Below are 19,456 nucleotides of genomic sequence, written 5' to 3'. Positions count from 1 at the left end.
CAGGAGGTGGGGTGAGGAGGATGCTGGATTTGGCTGGGACGATCTTTGGATGGCTCAGAGGAGTTGCAGTTGTAATTTCTGAGACAACAGAGCACGATGCATTTTGTTCTTGGTGACAGGCACACTAAAAACATTTTGTGCAGCACCTGTTGCCTCTGACAGAGGTGACAGCAGGAAAACACTGGAACAGGATGAAAAGGAGTTAATGAGGCCTGGAGAGGCGGCTGCAGGCCATGCAGGCATCATCTCTGGCTGTTTTTAGGGGATTATGAGGATTTGGGTGTGTCCACAGCCTTGGATAGGATCAGGGATTTGCTGCCTACTGCTGGGGTGCCCAATCCATCTGGAGATGAATGCATCTGGATATGTCTGTCAGCTGGTCCCCTTCCTCCTGTCTCTGTGTTCACATTCTCAGTGGAGAAAGGGAGCCCTGAGCCAGCCACCACAACACTCCTGGGCTCTTTCTCCATCTCTTCCATGACCTTAATGCCTTTAGACTGTTTTCTCCATGTGTGTTACTTAGTTTTTTTGCAAAAGGAGAGCTGCCAATGCCCCCAGATGGTCACTGCTCCCACAGAAGCATTCTGGATGGGTTTTCTCTCTGCCTTCCAGATGAATTCAATGAAAGTCCACAACAGCCGTGGCTCCCAGCAACCCCCAAGGACCAGAGTTCCCTGAGCTTGTAGTTTAAATGGAGATTAGCTTCTAAAATTTAACGAGGATCTCTGTGAAAACAGCGTCCCAAGGATAAAACAACAACCAAAAAAAAGGGAAGCCCATTGAATACCCATCCAATTAAGGCTTCCAACTGATCCTCATTAAACCTCCGTTCCTGACATTTGACAGAGCAGTTTAGATTAGAGCAGTGAAAAATCCCCTTGAAAAGGCAGATTGACATTTTGCAGAGGAGTGTTTTCATAGTATTACTAATGGCTTCAAACCCCCAGCTTATAACCTAGCATGGAAAAAAAACCCACAAAAAAACCCCTTAAAAATCCAAAAACAAACCCAAAACAACCATTTGGTTTAGCAAAGGAGTAAGGAACAGCCAGGCTGGCTGGCAGGGAAACTCCTGGTGACCAAACTCCTGGCTGTAGTGAATGCAGGCAAGCCATGGTCTTGGCTCTCCATGAGTAGGGTCCTCAAAAGGCAGCATTTAAATAAGATACAGAAGCAGGGTTTTTTTGGCTGAGCTGAATATGAAATCGCCATGGCAACCTTTCTTCCAAGGTGATCTGAGTCAGGTAGCAACAGCAGGGATGAGTTAAAGGTCATCCCTGCAGAGGAAGATGGGCACTGATAAAGCACTTTAACAAGTCCCAGGGGAGGTGGCATTTAAAAGCCACTCAGAGGGCTCAGCCAGATCCGTGAAGGGAGAGAAATCCAAGAAAAGCTTCTGGCTGAGAAGGCAGCAGCATCAGCAGTGCCCAGAGGTCACTCCCATAAGGGCACTGGACCCGTGAAACGTGTGTCCAGCCTCAGGTCTCTGGGACCTGGAGAAGGGCTTGTTTAGCAGCTGGGTAGGACTGGGGGAAACCTTTGCAAGAAAAGCTGCTGCTCTGGAGTGAAAGCAATAACTCCATGTAAGGGATGAGACCTCACCCTCCAGCAGAGAAATAATAATTTCAAAAAATCATCTAAGACTAATTGCAAACTGATTTTCACCAGGACTTATGCTTCCAGAATGCCTGAGGTTCTCTGAGAAACATCCCCTCCCACCTCAAACGAAGGGCTCAATGTGATTTGTGACAATGAGCCAATGCTATTATCTTCACTCCAGAGAAGGAAAGCAGGGGCATGGGGGGGTGCTGTCATCTCCATAGCCAAATTCAGCACTTAAAAATGCAGCTTGGAGTCCAGTGATAGCAGCTGCTCTGTAGTATGGCCAAGTGCTGGCACACAACATTTTGGGCATTACAGGGTTGGGGTGGCTTGGTTTGAATGTCCCAACACAGATCAGGCAGCAAGGGAGTGGCAGGGAATGCTTTTGGAGTAATACCTGTGGGAGTCTTCCTGTATGCCATCTATTTTTAATTTTACTATGGTTTTTTTTCTGCTTCCCAGGGTCTCTTTTCAAGTTTTGCCCCTGTAACCATGAGGGCTAGAAACTCACAGCTTTTGTTGCATTAATGAAAGCTGAGCATCCCAAATAATCTCAGGTTCAAGAGCTGTGACTTCAAAAACCCCACAAATACCCTGTGAAAAAAAGTAGTTCAAGCACCCCTTCCCCAAATTCTTGCAAGGCTCAGCTTTTCCCTGGAGCTCTCATCCCACTCTCACCTTACTTTCATCTCCTGCATGGCTGCAGCTCCTGGGTCAGGACTTTCACTGTTAGAAGCCAGGGGATAAGCCTGGTGGCTGGCAGAGAAACCAGAAGTTCAGGAGATCTTAAGAGCTTCTTCTTGGTGCTGTACCAATGGGAGCAGAGATCCTGACAGCCACAGCCTTCCACAGCAATTTTAAGCAAGACTCAGATGGAAATTTCTGCCCCATGCTGTCCTGGGGTCTCCAAGATGAATGATCACCTTGCAAACTCTGCTGCACATATCAGACCGCTGGATCTGTCCAGATCAGCGTGTATTAACCTGCAGGAAAAATATCTCTCTAGCTTTGTTTTGGAAGGGGAAGATGAGAAAAAGGTGCATCTGAAATGAAGCCCCAAGAAAGCACTGGGGGACCATGGTCTGCAGAGCATGTGGAAGCTCCAGCCCTGTCCAGATGCCAGGAGTTTGCTGGCTCCTGCTGAGATTTCTGCTTCTCTGACCAAGGCCACGTGCTCTCTGCTGGCCCCAGCCCTCCCAGCTGCCAACCCATCAGAACACAGCGTTACACAAGTGCTTTGTGCCCTTCCTCTCTTCAGAAACTGGGACAAAATAAACCATTCTGCTCTGCTCACGAGGAGGGTCAGTCTGCACCTTGCTCAGCCTTTGGACTTGCCATCGACTTGTCATCAGAGCTGCTCTAATTTGAACTAATGACTGGGGAACTCATTGCTGATTACAGGGCACTGCCAGGCTCCGGCTGCCAGCACACAAAAATCCAACTGCCCCCGCAAAACCTGCTAGGATAATATTTCATAGCATTGCCAAAATGGACTTCAGCCGTTTATTTTGACAGCTGTAGTTTTTATTATTTATTATTAGGTTTTACAGTGTGATGGTAAAAGGACCACGAGGCATTTCATAAAGAAAAAAAAAAAGGAAGAATGACCCTTGTGGACCTTGTCTCAGGGCTTGATAAACCAGGAGGGGGAAATGGGGAAAGGCTGTGCCAAAGGATTAAGACTGGGAATGTTCTACAGGCCACAAGGAGAAACTATTTGTCTTTGGACACCTCAGTAATTATCATAAAGCTGAGCGAGTGGGCACTTCAAAACTTTGAGGCAGGGCACAGATTTGCAATTTTTAGAGCACAGACTTGTTGCAGAGGGCAGGGGACCTGTGAGCAGGAAAATCTGTGTGCTCCATCCCTTTGACAATTAAATCCCATCCCACCCACCAGGCAGAAGAGCATTTCCACTGCAGTGTTTCAGCATTTGCCTTGTTGGGGAATGGAGACCAAAGCCACACATTTCAAAGATGAGAAAGTGACACAAACACACACAAGAGAGGGGGAATTTGGACTGGCTAAAAAGGTTCCAGCCTGTCCAACGTTCATCCACATGAAGAAAAGCCCTACTGGCATCAGTTTGTATCAAACATACCCTGGGTTCTCCTCTCCTTCTCTGTGGGGCTGCAGGGTCCACAAGCTCACAGGTAGGATAAACATGCCTGAAATGTGCAGGTTGGGTCATCTTGATTTTTTCCCAGTCAAGAACATCTGCAAAAAATCATATAATTCCCATGGAAAACTTCAGGCACACAGAACTGAAAATTTCATCAGAGGTATATTTAATGGGAATTATTTCCCCGGTGGTGCTGGGCAGCCCTTAAAATGTGTGAACTTGAGGACATAATTTGGTATGTGCTGCAGCTCTTGACTTTCCAAAGGGAGAGAGAAACAGTAGCCCACCTTGTTAAAGCTCTTGGAGACAGATTGTTGGAGAACATTAAATAAAAGCTCCCTGCTACCGTTGTACGAGGGAGTGTTTGAGGTTTTGCCGTTCTCCTGCAAGGCTGAATTTGCACCATAACTGGTGCTTGATGAATGTGAGCCCGTGGCAAAGGCTGTCCCAGAGGTACTGCAATCACTGCTTCAAGAGTAAGTCTGAGGGGACCCATCACTGCAGAGGTGATTCTAAAGGGGAGCATGAAATGAGCTGAGACTTAACACCCGCACATCAAGAGGAGATAGATGTGAAAAATAAATGGGTTTCTCAGGCAGGGGGTCAGGCTAATCACCTGCAGGTTCTGTTTGCTTGGGTGTGTTTCTGACACAGCATCCCCACTCGATTTTTGCCCATGTTAAAAATAAAAGCAAGTTAGGACGTCTGGAAGTTTGAGATGGGATTCAGGGAGATCCTTGCTCATGGCCATGGTTTCCTTCACATGAAGAGCAGGATGTGGCTGTGCCATCCCCACACTGAAGGACAGCAGCCACCCCACGGCCACCACGGTTAAGCCATCCCTGACCAGTGAGTGCTCGTCTCTCCTGCCCTGCACCTTCCATGGTCGTTTCCATCAGTCTGAAGTCCCACCAGGTCATTTCCATGGTCATATCAAATTGGTACAAATGACTGCAGAATATGCAGGGCAGAAGAGACTCAGCTCGGCTCCGGCAGAGTGTTCTGCAAAGAGGATTAGCAGCTGTGGGGGATGATTATTATCATTAATGATGTCAGAAGGGAGGCAAGCAGAGAATTCAGTATTTAGTATTTTGACAGAAGCCACAGGGTTCGGATTTGCAGTCAAATTCTACAAAATGTTCTGCACCAAAGGCTTAAAAAACAAGCTAAATGTTTATTATACCGATAATTCTTCAGTTAACGTCAAGGCAGGTGAACAGGGGATCTAACACTTGATCCCCCGCTAAGGCTTTGGCACTTGCAAATGCTGAAAAGCCTGATGAGACTACACAGGTTGCACAGAGGTAGCAGCTCAAGCTGCTGGGGACTCAAAAAGGGCTGCTAATTGCCCAAATCTGCCAGACCACTGTTTGTGCCCTGGCTCCTGACCCCCACACAGCCTGAAATCCAACGTGCTCCGGCTCTCCAGCATCAAACACACCCCAGGAGGATGCATTTGGAGCAAGCAGGATAGCTCTGGCTCTCATCTGATGCCCTTACAACCTGAGCACACCTCTTCAGAAAACTGTGATCCTCCTCTGAGCCTCATATGCCTTCAAAGAGGCAGCTCCAGCTTTTCTGCAGCTCCAGCTCTGGAGTCTGAGTCCATGCTCATTTTTCACTTCTAAACCCCAAACTAGAAGGCCTTGCAGGTGGCAGGGTATGCAAAGAAGTGTGTAAATAGCTGCCCACTGAGATGCTCAAGTTAATTAGGAGACATTATATAAAACACAATAAAGAACTAATGAATAAACAAACAAGCCTCATTTGCGATCTTTCCAAACCCTTTCAAGGCAGTGTTTCGACTTTTGGATGCTTGAGAGCATGAGAAGTGGCAGAAGCAGCAGCAGGGAAGAGCATGAGCCTGGAAGAAATAGGGGGGAAGGCAACACAGAGCTGTGATTCAGAGAGAGGAGCAGGACTCAGCATTTCATGCTCCCTTGGGGAGAGATCCTGGTTCACCTCTTTGTTGTGATAAAGACAGCCAGCTCGGCTGAGGGCAAGACTTTTAGCTTTTCCCATAGCAGAGAGCCTTGATTGCTGCTGAAAGGATGAGATGGACAGCTCCCACCAACACCCTGGGTTCCTCACCCCGTGGCTGCTCCAGGGTGCTCACAGCCCTCTCAGCACAAACACAGGACTGGCTTACAACCTGTAATTCTTTCAAAGCAGCCCAGAGCACCTCAGTTTTCCCCAGAACAGGCCATCTCCTTCCAGTTGTGGACCTTTGAGGCTGGTTTCCCCATGGCAAGCAGCAGGGCACTGTGGGGCTCGATGACTGTGACTTTATTCTGCAGCTTCAAACCTGGGAAATGTAGGTCACCGATCTTCAGCATGACCTACATTCACAGCTCCAAATAAGCCCCTTTTGCCAATGTTGATGCTTTCTGGCCTCAAGTTGAATCTGTAATACACACATGAGTGCCCTGCTTTGCCTGGGTGTCCAAGGAGGGAAGTTATGACCGTGCCCAAGCAGATGCTGCCCAGACCATGCGTGTCCTGCGCACCTGGCTGCAGCGAGGCCCTGCCTGAGCCAACAGCAAACTCAGGTCTCTGTAAAAGCATCTCCTCACTCAGCACTAGCTGTGCTTATGCCCTGCAGGAGAAGGACAGACAACAAAAGGAATTTTAGCATTCCTGTTGCCTTTTTAGTGTGTTGGAGGGGGCTGGCAGGAGCAGAGGAAAGTGCACCCCACACATGGCACCCCTTGGGCAAGCAGCAGCTCCAGCAATGACTGTGGAATCCCAAAATCACAGGATGGTTTGGGTTGGGAAGAACCTGAAAAATTATCTTGTTTCAAGACAAGTGGACACCTCCCACTACACCAGGTTTCTCAGAGCCCTATCCAACCTGCCTTGAGCACTTCCAGGGATGGGACAACCCTGTGCCAGGGCCTCAGCAGCCTCACAACAAAGAATTTGTTCCTAATATCTAATCTATAGCTCTCCTAAGGTTTAATACTGTTTAATACTGTTCTCCCTAGTCCTATCACTATTTGCTTCTATAAAAGGTCAGTCTCACTCTTTTAGAAGCCCCTGTTAGGTATGGAAAGTCACAATGAGGTCTCCACAGAGCCTCTCTTCTCCAAGCTGAACAACTCCAGCTCCCTCAGCCTGTATTCATAGGAGAGTTGCTCCAACCCTCAGATCATCTTTGTTCACTGAAAAATGTCCTGCCTTGGTTGCCACTTGCAGCACTCTTGCTCTTGTCTTCACTGGAGGCAAGCTTTTCACTCCAGGTTTCTTCTTTCTTCACATAGGTGAGGAAAAAAACAACCCTGTCAGGTGCTTTTTGTGCATAACAGAATTCTTCATATGCTTCATCTGTCTTTTACAAAAGTGCCACTTTCACTGATCCTTTCAGACCTCGTCACCATCCATCACATCACCTCTACACCTAGGATGCCCAGAAAATATGAGTCACACTGACTAGATTGTGTGTACTGGGGGAAAGGAAAAGCTCTCACATGCCTGTTACTTTCTCTAAGTTTGGGAGGATGTTTAAAACGGTCCTAGATTATTATTATTAGCAATCTCTTTCACAGGCTAAAGATGAAAGACAAAAAAAACCTGAAGGAGAAGGAATGGCATGAAAAAAGGGGGAAAGAAGAAGAAGCAGTAGCATCCTTATATGCTCTGGAGACAAGGCGTGGGAAAAACCATCATTCCTAGTGCCTACATGCCCTGGGGAAGGCTTGTGACAGCTCACAGCATCCACCCAGGTCACCCAGCTGTGCCTGGTGGCCCTTCAGTGACAAAAAACATCTGAAAGGGCAATGATGTTCACCCTGGTAATGTCTCCAAATCCTGTACAGCCTGGCATCAAGGACACAGCAGAGTTTGAACAGCTGAGGGAGCAGAAATAGCCCAAATTCTTTCCTGAACTGTTTACTTCAAGACTGAGGTGCTTTGGACAAATCATTATCGATGATACTGATGATAATCCTCTTCTCTTCCTGCCTCCCACAGCTTTCTGAGGCTGCCCAGGGAGAGCCATATCTGGCACTGGCCTCATGCTGCTGCTGGCTGATGGAAAACAGGTCAGGCACCCAGCTTGGTTCAAGAGCAGCACACTCAGTGCTGCACAGATCCCAAACCTGAGGGTCTGGCTCTGACCAGAGCCTTCCCAGAACCACACACCACTCCTGCCCTTCCCCAGCTCTTCCACCATGAACTGTGCATGTTTGCATCCCATAGATCATGCACAAATGTAGGTCATTGCTAAGGCCATGTCTCAGCAAACTGTGAAATCTCAGCTTGGCCTCTTGCCTTATGTGCAAGAGGATTTTCTCACCTCCCATCACTCCAGGCTGCTGCCACTCTGAGTTCTTCCTTCTCAGCGAGTCCCTGCTCCCCAGCAAGTGCCAGCAAATCCCCTGGCAGCAGCAATGGCAAATGCCCTGTGACAGGGTGAGCACTGTGGGCTGCAGGCTGCCTCGGGCAGGAAAAGAGGGTGAGGTGTGACAAGCTCCAGCATCTCACCTGAGTGACTTTGGTGCATCCACCCATCCACCACCCCCACTGGAGTGAAAGGAAAATCAGTTTGTTTCGTACACACAAGGCACTGCATTCCTGCAAGCAGTGGGGGAAGCTCCACGTCCGTGTTGCTGGCAGCAGGAGCAGGGTCCACCCTTCTGGCTTTTTACTGCTGGGTGGGCAAAGTCAAGAAACCAAAACAACATGTCCATGTGCTGAGAACGAAGTAAGGGCTTGTTGGCTGGGAGCTGGCAGCACAGGAAATCCACCTTTGTGTCATCTCAGCAGAGCCACAGCTGAACCAGCCACATTTTTGGCATTTTTGGCAGGAACCCTTCCTCCTTCCCTCACTCCAGGTCAGTATGTGCTGCACCGAAGCCTAATGCAGGCTGAATGACACCAAGCTGTGACATCCTCTGGGTGCTTGGAGGTGCCACACCACATTTCCAAACACTCCAGTGACGAGAGGCAGCCAGTGGAGTGTGATGGGGAGAGAGCTGGAGCCATCGAGCCAGATGATTTAATGCCTTGGCCGTGTTACACACGCATCACCAGGGGCTGGGCTGACCTCCACAACAGCAGGGACAGATTCTTCCCCCAGTCCTTCAAACCAGGCTGTTCTCCCTGCTTCTACCTCCATCCCAACAAGGCTTCTAAGCCAGCAGAATCAGTTCTGCTAGATGAAGGTAGCTCCAAAAAAGGGCTCTTGGTCTCTGACCTAGCAGTTCATGTTTTTTTTGGAGGGTCACAGACATGGTGTACAAAAGCTCAGTGCAGCACCTAAAACCACTGGATAACCCCCACCTGCTGAACACTTGATGTTTGTGAGCTCCATAAATGTTTCCTCTGCACACATTTTTATTAGCCCTTAATAGGCTGAAATGAAGTATTTTCAGGTCCTGAACAAAAACAAAATGCCAAAGGAAGCCTAAAATCCCACATTCCTCATGTCCTTCCTCAGATTTCACCTTTTTAGGCAGCACATCAAAACAGGAACATAACGGAGCTGCTATTAATGCTTTTCACATTATTTGAGGTGCAGGGAACAATTTGATGGCATTAATGACATGTTGCAACACTCATATCTGCCAAACTGCAGCTCCATTCACCTTCTCCCCTCCACTTCAGTTCTTCCCCACCTGCTCCCCGTCAGACAGCGAGGCACAGCCGGTTTGCTCTGCTTCCTCTGAAAATCCTATCAAAGAAAACTCCAAATGCTCCGAGTTCCTTTCAGAAAAATAAAATAAAATGAGCAGAGGAAATATCACCTTTCAGAGGCTTTTGCCCCAGGGCAGCAGCAGCACCTTGATGCCTCTGGCACAGGGCAAATTGCACAGCAGCTCCCCGTGACAGGAGCAGACCCACCTTGTGCCCGGCTGCCTGTTCTGCTGATGAAGAGCCTGGCAGGTCTCCTCAGTTCTCCTTCCCAGCTTTTATGAACCAGACTCATTAATCACCTCTCCCTTACCCAGAGAGACCTCACTACATGCTCCCTGCTTGCCAGCTTTGGAGTGAAAAGAGACAGATGGGGTTCCCGGGCTTTTGACCTGAGGTTGTGGGAGCTTCAGCTTCTGCAGCCCTCTGTGCACGGTGGTGATGCCCCAGATGACTTGTGAAGCCCTGGTTAAAGGATGGAGCTCTGAGAGGTCTTTCCCATGGTTCAGGCTGCCCAGGTTGGCACAAGCTGCAAGCCCAGCCTGATGGAAAGCCAGCCAGCCATGTGGCAATTCCAAGCCCAGACAGTTAAATGGCTGAATAACCCTGCCCTGGCACTGGGGAAGGAAGTGTCATTCATTTTATGGCTGGAAGGAGCCAGGAGAAAGCATCTTCTAGGGGTAAGAAAAGCACACAGCACCACTGAAGCTGTTGGAGGATTTTGTTTCGTGGAGTTCTGGACACAGGGGTTCCAAAAATGATGTTTCCCCAGAAGCACAGCCTTGGTGCCACAGGCCAAGCGCCGGAGCAGCCTCAGCATTCTTGCACTTAAAGGGATGTGATTTGGTGACTCTGAATAACCAAGAAACTTTCAGCCCAATGCTGTGTCTTTACACAAGCTGCCAGCTCTGTTTGGATCTGCAGCCTTGTGCCTTCTTCTCCAGGCTTCCTCCTCCACCCAGGCCTCATGGATAGTGACTGGGCTGTGAGGAGCAGCTTCAGAAAGGACAGCTCTTGGAAGGTATTGGGTTGCTTCTTGAGACTGATGGGAGGAAGGGTCAGGACCAGAAAATGATAAAGGGCACAAGTGGAGCAATCACTGCAAGTGATACAATCTGGTTGGGAAGTGTTAGCTACGAGCTCCTGGAGACCAGCAGAGCTCCACACCTGACCAGAGAGATCTCCAGAGGCATCCAGAGACAGGTAAGGTAGAAAAAGTAGCTCAGAGGACTTGTTCTGAGTACACAGAAGGTGTTTTAAGTGAAATAATGCTGATGTCAGAAACTATATTTGTACTTATATATGTGCTTGTTTGCTCCTGGCACCCCTCTCTGAATGGTTTGACAATGCTCAGCGTGGAGAGGGGATGCCTGAAACATCCAGATTTCTGACTGGAAATGGGTGAGGGATCTGTGACTTCCAGCAGTACTGAGGTGATTGGTCACCTGTATCTGATCTTCAGGCTTGAAGCCACCAAGGTGGACATCAGGACTCTTCAAAATCCTGAAGCTTAAAATGCCTGGAGGTGGCGTGGCCATAATGTCAGCTTGGAGAGTGAGCTCTGGGTGTGTTGAGCCTGTGCTTTTACAGGGCTGAAGGGCTGTGCTGTGATCTTGTGGGTTTAGAGCAAACAGAGCAGGAATTGACACATCTTGAATGCTGTGTTCTGCATTTGACATCTCCGTGCGTGCACCTCGTGTACGTTGTTCATCCTCGCAGAGGCTCCTGCCTGTTTGCTCTCACACTAATGAGATATTCTCACCCATTTCTTTGTTATGCCAGCTCTAATTTCCAGCTCTTTGACACGAGCAACCATTTTTCTCTAAAAGGCTGAGATCACATGGCAGGATTATAAATTTACTCCTGAAATGCACCATTAATAAATAATAAAGTGTTTATAAATATGCAAAATAGATTATTAGTCAATTCTATAAAATCTTGGCTACAGGAGCATAAAAGTGTGCCCTGCAGCTTGTATATCTATTATAAAAAAAAGAGGAAGGAACTAAAAAGAAATTCAGATTCCCTTTTTAACTTCCAAGCAGTAAACGCTGAATAACTTACTTCTGATAGTGATTATATTAAAAGCAAATCATTTGTTTCCTTGAAGAGAAATGAACAATGCATTGCAAATACATGATTTTAAAAATATTATGTATGAGCAGAGGGACAGAGTATGTCCTTCATTTGAGCAGCTCATTAAATAGAATCTCTTCAGCAAGAGCCTTGCCCTGTCTGTGAGCACCCTGAGCAGGACCACTCTTTTATTTAAGCTTAGAAAGCTTCAGGAGTGCTAAGAGCACCTAAAAATTCCTGTCTCTTAACTACAGGAGCTCAGATTGGAACCTTGAATCACGGAATCTGAGGCTTGGATTGAAAGGGACCCTGAAGATCACCCAGTTCTGTGTGTTTGCCCATTGAGTCAGGCATGGGAAATGGCATTTCCTGAGGATCTCAGCATTGCTCGGGATAACCCCTGCCTTTCTAGCAAGACCTATCCTCATCAGTAGGTTGTTGCAGCAATGTTTTGCCTTGTTAGTCCAAAATAAAGAGATTTATTTCTCCTTTGCCACAGTTTTATCCTGAAGGGTGTTGTTAACCTGTACCGCAGGTAACGCACAGCGGTGGGAGGCGGGAGTCAGGAACCTGGGAATTTGGTGGCAGAAATACCACGGGGAGCTGGATGGCAGAAGGGACAGGAGGGGAAGAAGGGCAGGGACCACTGCCTTCACTGCTGAGCTCTGAAAGCAGTGCTGCACCATCAGCAAGAGGAACTGGTCTGACCCAAAACAAGTTGTACACAGTAAAGGAAACAGGAGACATTGCCTAAACAGACTGGGGATTTTTTTTTCTGTTTACCTGAGAATCATCTTGGTGCCACTGGGATCTGTGCTGTATGAGTCCTTCTGCAAGGAGATGGAGAGAACCAGGTAATTTCAGACACTGTCCAGAAGGCGCTACTGAGACAACTCTGCTGACAGCCAGGCAAAAATGAAGTGGGGAAATGTCAAATGTTCTTGACCTGAGCTTAAACTTTCATGAATTGAGGGCAGAGGGAGAGAAATGTGTCTGTAAAGAAGAGCTTCTCTCCAGATAAATATGTTTGTATCAAGGCACAGACAGTCTGGAAATCTGTGGAGGGGAAACAGCTGGAGGAAGCAAAGGATTTGGAAGTGATGCTTCAAGGAAACGATGACAAAGAGTTTATTTTTGCTCAGCAGCAGTGCAGCAGTTATTTTGGGATGGCAGCAGAGATGGTGAGGACCAGCCACATCAACACAGGCCCCTTTAACAGACTGGTTCCCTGGCAAGAAATGCACATCTGAAGCTCACAGCTGAGGATTCACTGTGAGTAGGGCCAGTGAATCTGGAAGGGAGGTTGGCTTCTGTGATCCTACAGCCCAGAGAGAGTCTCTTTCCAATCTGGATGTAAGAGGGAATTGTGCCGCAGTTATTTCACTGACATTTAGATTTGGCAGAAGAGTTCCCAAGGATGCTCTTGTGCTTCTCAGCACAGGTCAGAGAAGATGTTTAAACTGGCTCATCTGGCTTCTGGAATTGGTAAAGGTCCTGGGCAAGTATCTGGTGCTAGACTGTTGATAGGACAGAATAACAACATATACATTGAATTAAATTATCTAGAAAGAGCCACTGCAAGAAGCTCAGAGGAGTCAGGATGAGCTTTAAGCAGATGATGTGCTACCCTTCACAGAAAAGCCTTAAAATAAATTGCTCTGGCTGAGGTGGTGGAGTAGGTCATCTAATCCTTATCCCTCCTCATCCTTCAAACCAACAGTTCCCCATCTGCACACGACAGAGCTGAAACCCTGGCCAGGGAATCTGAGTCCTTGTCCTTGTTTCACACTCAGATCAGTGGGTTCCCTCCATCACTGGGCAGCATGTATTGGGCAGAGATAGGCAACAACCAGGAGTGTGCTCTCAAGGCAGGGCTGGCAGCCTTTGAAGGCTGGCAATTAGGATTCTCCTTCCTTGTCCATATGCAGCCTAAGTGGGTTCTCCCCATGGAGCTGGAGGAAGCTGTGCTGCTGGGCCCCCACCATGGAGGGAAGTGTAGCAACAAGGTGGCTGGAGACACCAGCATGGAGAGAGAAGCCTAGAGACCAGCTTTATGCCTCCTAAGCCATCAAAACCAGCATCTGGATTTTTAACACCCTCTGCTTCTTAGCTTTAAAAGCATTGGGCACGCCTTCCATGCTGCCTTCTTGAGCTGAAGAGTTGTTTTCCATGAATTAGAAGTACTGTTTTGAAATACATTTGGCTCATCTAACACGCTGTGAGCAAACGGCCACGGCAGAAGTGAGCCCACCTGGAGTGGGTGTCTGTTTGAAACCAGAGCTGGAAGAGCTTCTGGCCTCTTCAAAATTGGTAATTGCCAGCTGATAGGGAGATTAACTATCCACAATGTTTCTGTGCAGCCTAGTTACAGACTACTCAGTCTTCAGCAATTAGAGCTGTTCCTGTTTCATACTCTTAATAGAGCTCGTTGTCAGGCATGATTCCAATCATCTCAGTGCTCAGCTCCTGTCTCTGATAGCATTTGCCACACGTCACTGACAATTCTGCAGTTATCAGTATCAAGGCATCCAAAGATCATTTACACTGAGACACAAGGAAGACACAACCCCCCCCTGCCTTTTCCAGGGTTATAAATGTGAATTAGCTCTGTTCACTTAACCTCACTCCCGCACACAGACTCGCTAATAAGAGCAGCAGCTTGTACGAGGGTGGTAACAGCCACCCACGGGAGAGGGGAAGCTTTGTTGTATTCTGGCCCATGCAGAACTCTTCTAGATACTGCAGAAACATCCCCTAAATGGGATGCATTTAGGAAAAAAAAAAATGTATTAAGATTTGCCTGAGAAAATCTTTGTTGCAGCTTTGGGCTTCCCCATGTCAAAATTCAGCAAGGGCTGAGCTGAGCCTTGCCCTTTCCTCACACAGCCTCAGGTGCAATCACCTTCATCAAACTCAGCTCTCCAGCTCTTACTTAGGTAATAATTTCCACAGGTCATTTGCTCATCTTCCACTTGAGACCCCATCAGAAAGGTAAGTACACCAGTGATTGCAGCCTCTGCCTTTTGTTCTGTCACATCCTCACTCCTGCAGCCTGTGCTAAGAGCAGCCTGTCCCGCTTAGCCAGCGTTAGGCTAGGGCTTACCTTGAGGGGTCTTTACAGCTTCCTACACAAACCAGCTTAGCTGCTCAACAGCTGGCTCAAGGCTGACAGCATTTTCTTGGCTATTTTGAATTAGATTGAGCTTCACTTTGCTGGCAGGACATAATTCAAAAGGCAGAGGTGGGACAGCAGCTGCCTCTTGTCTGCAGCAGTGAATTACTCTTAAGACTGTTCCTGAAGAGATGAAGACATCAAGGCAGAGAAATCATGTGGCACATGGCAGAGGAGAGAGGCAGAGCTAACCCATACACAGGGTGCTGGACCAGTCTGTCCTGCAGCTGCTACAGAGCCCAGGAGTGTCTGCTCTCCATATCCAGGAGGAAAATAGTCCTCTGAGAACTGCTGAAAGTGTGGAATAAGCAGCCTCAGACTGCCCTGATCCTTACCTCCAGCACTTTAGCATCTTGCCATGCCCTGAAAGCCACAAGGCAAAACTGCTTCAGAGATGGGCAACTTCAACAAGCAAGTCTGGAGGGGAAGGAAGTGTTAAACAGCTGTGGTGTGACCTGGCCACCCCAGGGAGAGCTTGGCCTAGGGGTGCTCAGTCTGGGACAACAGGGCTGCAGTTTGTGGGCTCTGAGGTACCAAACACAGTCCTACAGTCAGAGGCACTGAGATCCCTTCCCTATTGCAAAGGATTTTGCCTTTTGATCCCAGAAGTAAGCCCATCTTCCTGATGGTTGATGGGGACCTTGTGTGATTAAACATATTCCTCCACCATGCTGCTAAAAACAGTTTTCCCCCTTGTCAGGCTCTGATTCAGAGTCACAGGACAAGGGGACATGCAACCCTCTAATAAATAATGGAGCACACAAGTGCTCTGACATCCACCTCATCCCAAAAAGCAACACCCCTTTCCCATTTCTGCTTTAAATATAACACACACTACAGGGATTTCAACATGTTTAATGATGGCAGTTTCTACTGAAACAGGTGAAGTCCATTCAAACACAACCAATTTTTCCTTAAAAAAAGCTTTGGTCACGATGACAAATTCTTTTAAAAAAACTTCAAAGCAATTGCACAAAACTGAACACATGGTCCTGATAACTCCTCACACACAAACTGCAGCAACAGAAACTCATCTAACAAGGAAAAATCTTTAACAAAAACCACAGCCCACTACCCTGCAGAGATTATACCCTGTACATGGAATTAGAGGAAACAGTTATAAACAAAGTGTTTTAGTTAATTAGTGTCTATGGTCTAAGCTTCATTAGTGCATGTAGATTCCTACAAGTAAGTTTGGCCTTAAGATAAACACGAGGGGATCACATCGTGTGCTGAACAAGTATTTGCAGTCATCTCTGCAGCTTCCAGGGAATAAAAGGGGGGAAAAATGCAAACACAAAGCCTATCTGTGTACTTAGTTCTGCAGGTAAGCATGGCACACTGATTTCTGGCTTCTCAAGTGTAATCTCTGGTGACAGGGCTGTGGCTGGAGTAAAGCAGCTGCAATTCTGTGCAGGGTTCTTCCTCCACATGCACAAAGGGAAAAGCCTCTGACTCACATACTCTGCCTCAGCCAGGAGTTGGTGGATTCTGTAAGCAGTAAGTGAGCTACAGGCAGACAGCTGTAATAACATTTCTGTTTTCATTTTCTGTAACAAAAAAATATGCCTTTTAAAATGCTCTTCAACAAAGCAAGTTTGACTATGCAACACAAAATAGCAGCAGATACTAAGACACGTTACAGTCACAATCAGATTAAATCTGCAGTGTGAGATACACAGAACATTAAGGTTAAAAACTCATGTAGTGGTTAATGGCTATTTCTTCTCTGATGAACTCCTAGAACTACCTGAACCAAACAGTTCAAATTATTAAAAACTATGTTTTAAACTGATTTCTACAATTAAAAAAATATTCATATATATATACTATTAGATGAGTCACGTCAAGTGCTCTTAAAATCTTAACTAAATATAGCTATAGAATATTTAACCAGACATTTTAAATCACATACAGCAAGTTTTGTAGAGGTAAACACTGCCTCACATTTGCAACAGCAACTGAATATCAGACAGAACATTTGGATTATTTTCATGACCGTGAGCAACTGGTCAGGTTGACCTTTTACTTCCACCAAGCAGCTGCTGCTTCTCTATAAGCACTTTTTAGCTTATGGCACACAGTTTGGGACTTCCCCGAGGAGCCAGGAAATCCCAGCTGCCACTGAGCACCTCCATCTTCAACATCTTAAATAACTGGTCCCTGTCCACCACTGAGATTTGGCCATGTTGTGAAAATAGTGGTTTGGTTTTTATTTTTAAGCTACAAGCAAGGGGAGCAGACGGCATTTGCCAGCCTAACTCAGCAAATGACCTGAAGCTGCTGGAAAACCTGATTTAGGAACTGACTTGCCCTCAGAAGTGCCCTTCATGCATCATTTCTTCTCATCTCTTTCCTACATAACTTGGTCTTGCCTTTTTTTTGTGTAAAGAGATGGTTTCATTCCCTGTCCCCCACTCTGAGAGTGCCTGATGCTCAGTTTAATGAGCGTGGCAGGAGAGTGGGCATGAGCATGTTGCCATGGTGCCTGCACAGACAGGGCAGCCACCTCATCCCGTCCCCTCCTTCCACAAATGCCAACACAAGCTTTCAACCTCCCTCTTTCCACTCAGCATTGCCACTTCTCTGACTTCAGAAGGGCTTGGTCTGCTCAGGAAGTTCAATTCCCAGCCTTCAAAGTCTTGCAGCCCTGATGAAACTCAGTATTTCCTTCTGGAGCATCCAGCCTAGAGCCTGAAACCTGTTTTACCGAGCTGGGGAAAGAGCTCCAGACCTCACCTCAACCTGCAGCACTGTTCCACTCTCTGCTCCCTGTGGCTCCAACCAGCCAGAACAACCTGCCCAGCACATCTTCACCTCGCAGCTGACATGTCAAATATTGCTTGGTAACAGTGGCACAGAATGACTCAAACTATTCCATGAATGAAAATAACAGAGCATTTTATATTGCCTTGATGACTAATATTAACACAACAGTCTGCTTTGGGATTTTTCCATCCAGGCTGAGTTGGCTGTCTGCAAAGCCTTTGCTGAGTCACGGCTAGGGAAAGCAAGTTGTGGTATGGCAGCTGCTGGGATTGAATGCACAAGGCTGCTGGAAAGGAAACAAAATTCCCCTTCACCTCCTTTTACTGACTGAAGGGCCAAGGGGAACCACACAGAACTGGCACAGGTCATGGTATCACAACAAAGAAGTTTGGTTTCTCAACAAGCCTCAAATCTCAATAGGGCTTTAAAAAAAAAAAAAAAATCCCAAAAGTGGCAGCCTGTTGCAAAGCTAGTGCTTTGCCAGAAACTGCAGTCTCCTTGAGGGATTGCAACTGCAAGGCTGGGAGAGGGTCAAGCAAACAGTGGAACAATCCTAAAACAATGGGAAAAGATGTGTTCCCCAAGAAAAGCAAGGTTCCAGCCAGCTTAAAAACCCAAAATAGAATGTGTTAAGGAGTGCAGTAAACAGTAAAGTCTGAACTTCATCTGTGGTTACTCTAAAGGAAAACCACAAATAAAGAAACTAACCCAGTTAGGTTTGCCCTTTCTACCGCTGGCCTGGAATGCCTGGATGCCTGTGGTCTCCCACACCCGACCTTTCCAGATGCAGCAATCTAATTCCCACAGTGTCATCCCACAGCTCTGACCTCTGCAGCACAAAGTACAGCAGGGAGCAATGGCTAAAAATGCATCCTTGAGTTAAATGAGCTTTGTCAAGCAGGTAGTAAGGGAAAACTTCCAGTTTGACAGAGAATAACATCACTTACATGAAGCTTCCATGAAAAATAAAACATGTTCTCTCTGCAATCCAATCACTCCACATGAAGACTTACTTTGCTTAGAAAAAGGTAATGAATTGTAGACAAGTTACAGTCAGCACAGGACAGTACAAAACACTGGTTTTACTCCCAGTGGAAGGGCAGAAAATTACAAAAATATATCTTCTTTAACCCAAGATTGTTGTAGTTTAGAGTATGCCTGATTCTTCCTATTTCCCTGTGGTCTCACTTACTGAAGTTGATCTGATCAGAGCTCCTTGGGACAATGAGAGTGTCATCGTGAAAACTTAGTGCAATTCTTGTTTTAAAAAAAAAAATCAGTAGCAAGTCAAGAAAATTTCCTACATGAGTCAACCTCCCAACCCCTTCCCACCCAAAACCCTACACCAAACATAGCATGGCATTTCAGCATGGCTTACATTTTTACCATCTTTAGTCCTAAGTCACCTCCGTAAGGCCCAAAAATACTTCTTGATTTTTTTTTTTAAACACATGATCCGTTCAACAATGACAGAAGTTTAACAGTGACAGGAGTGTGGAATTAGGATTTTAGAAAATAAGTCCTTGGGCAGCTTAGTTTAATCTTCCTTGTCTTCCTCCTTCTGCAAAACATATGTAGAACAAAAGGAGCTGCACCTTGTCATGCTTTGGTGACACTGCAGCCCTCCTAAAGCGAGAGCAAAGAGGAACTCTGGTCATTCCAACACAGGAGTTGGGACACCAGGGAACCAAATGGTGCTGTTCTAGTCAGAAGACACACAGCCTGCTGTACAAACAGCACCTGGAGGAGGTGAGGCTTGGTTTGGTTGTAATGCTGCAGAGATGAAAGCCTCCCCTTTCACAGTTATGGGTTCAGCAGGTCCCTCGACAGCAGAATGACGTCTTGCAGGGCACCGATGCTCCACGGAGCTGCTTTACCTGGAAAGCAGAAGAATTAGAGCAGCTGGAGATTTGCAATTAAAATTACTCACAGGCAGAGATGAGAACCCACGTGCAAAATGGAAAAAACAATCCTAATGGCCACAAAGGAAAAGGCAGCACCATTCACTGGGATTACCAGCAGTCCCCTCCAGCAGTTTGTGTGTCTGGTGACAGTGATGGGATGTTAGTGCCATGCCAGGAGGA

The 19,456-nt window shown here is 47.0% G+C and overlaps 1 protein-coding gene across 3 annotated transcripts in view; it reads right to left on the bottom strand.

Moving 5' to 3' along the window:
* Window positions 1-3,104: 3,104 nt before the first annotated feature.
* FAM174B (family with sequence similarity 174 member B) overlaps window positions 3,105-19,456 on the bottom strand; it is a 28,755-nt gene continuing 12,403 nt past the window's right edge. Inside the window, exon 3 of one of the 3 annotated variants that reach the window (XM_086848841.1) lies at window positions 3,105-3,819. In XM_086848841.1, coding sequence (XP_086704967.1) covers window positions 3,810-3,819 — 10 coding nt within the window. In that variant the 3' untranslated portion in view covers window positions 3,105-3,809. Of the gene's footprint in view, window positions 3,820-15,442; window positions 19,250-19,456 lie in introns of those variants that run through there. The other 2 variants (XM_086848842.1, XM_086848843.1) reach the window with 2 other exon arrangements.

Source organism: Cyanistes caeruleus, chromosome 13 (assembly GCF_971803275.1).
Source record: "Cyanistes caeruleus chromosome 13, bCyaCae1.hap1.1, whole genome shotgun sequence".
Lineage (NCBI taxonomy): Eukaryota > Metazoa > Chordata > Aves > Passeriformes > Paridae > Cyanistes > Cyanistes caeruleus.
This window is presented reverse-complemented; position numbering and strand designations above follow the sequence as displayed.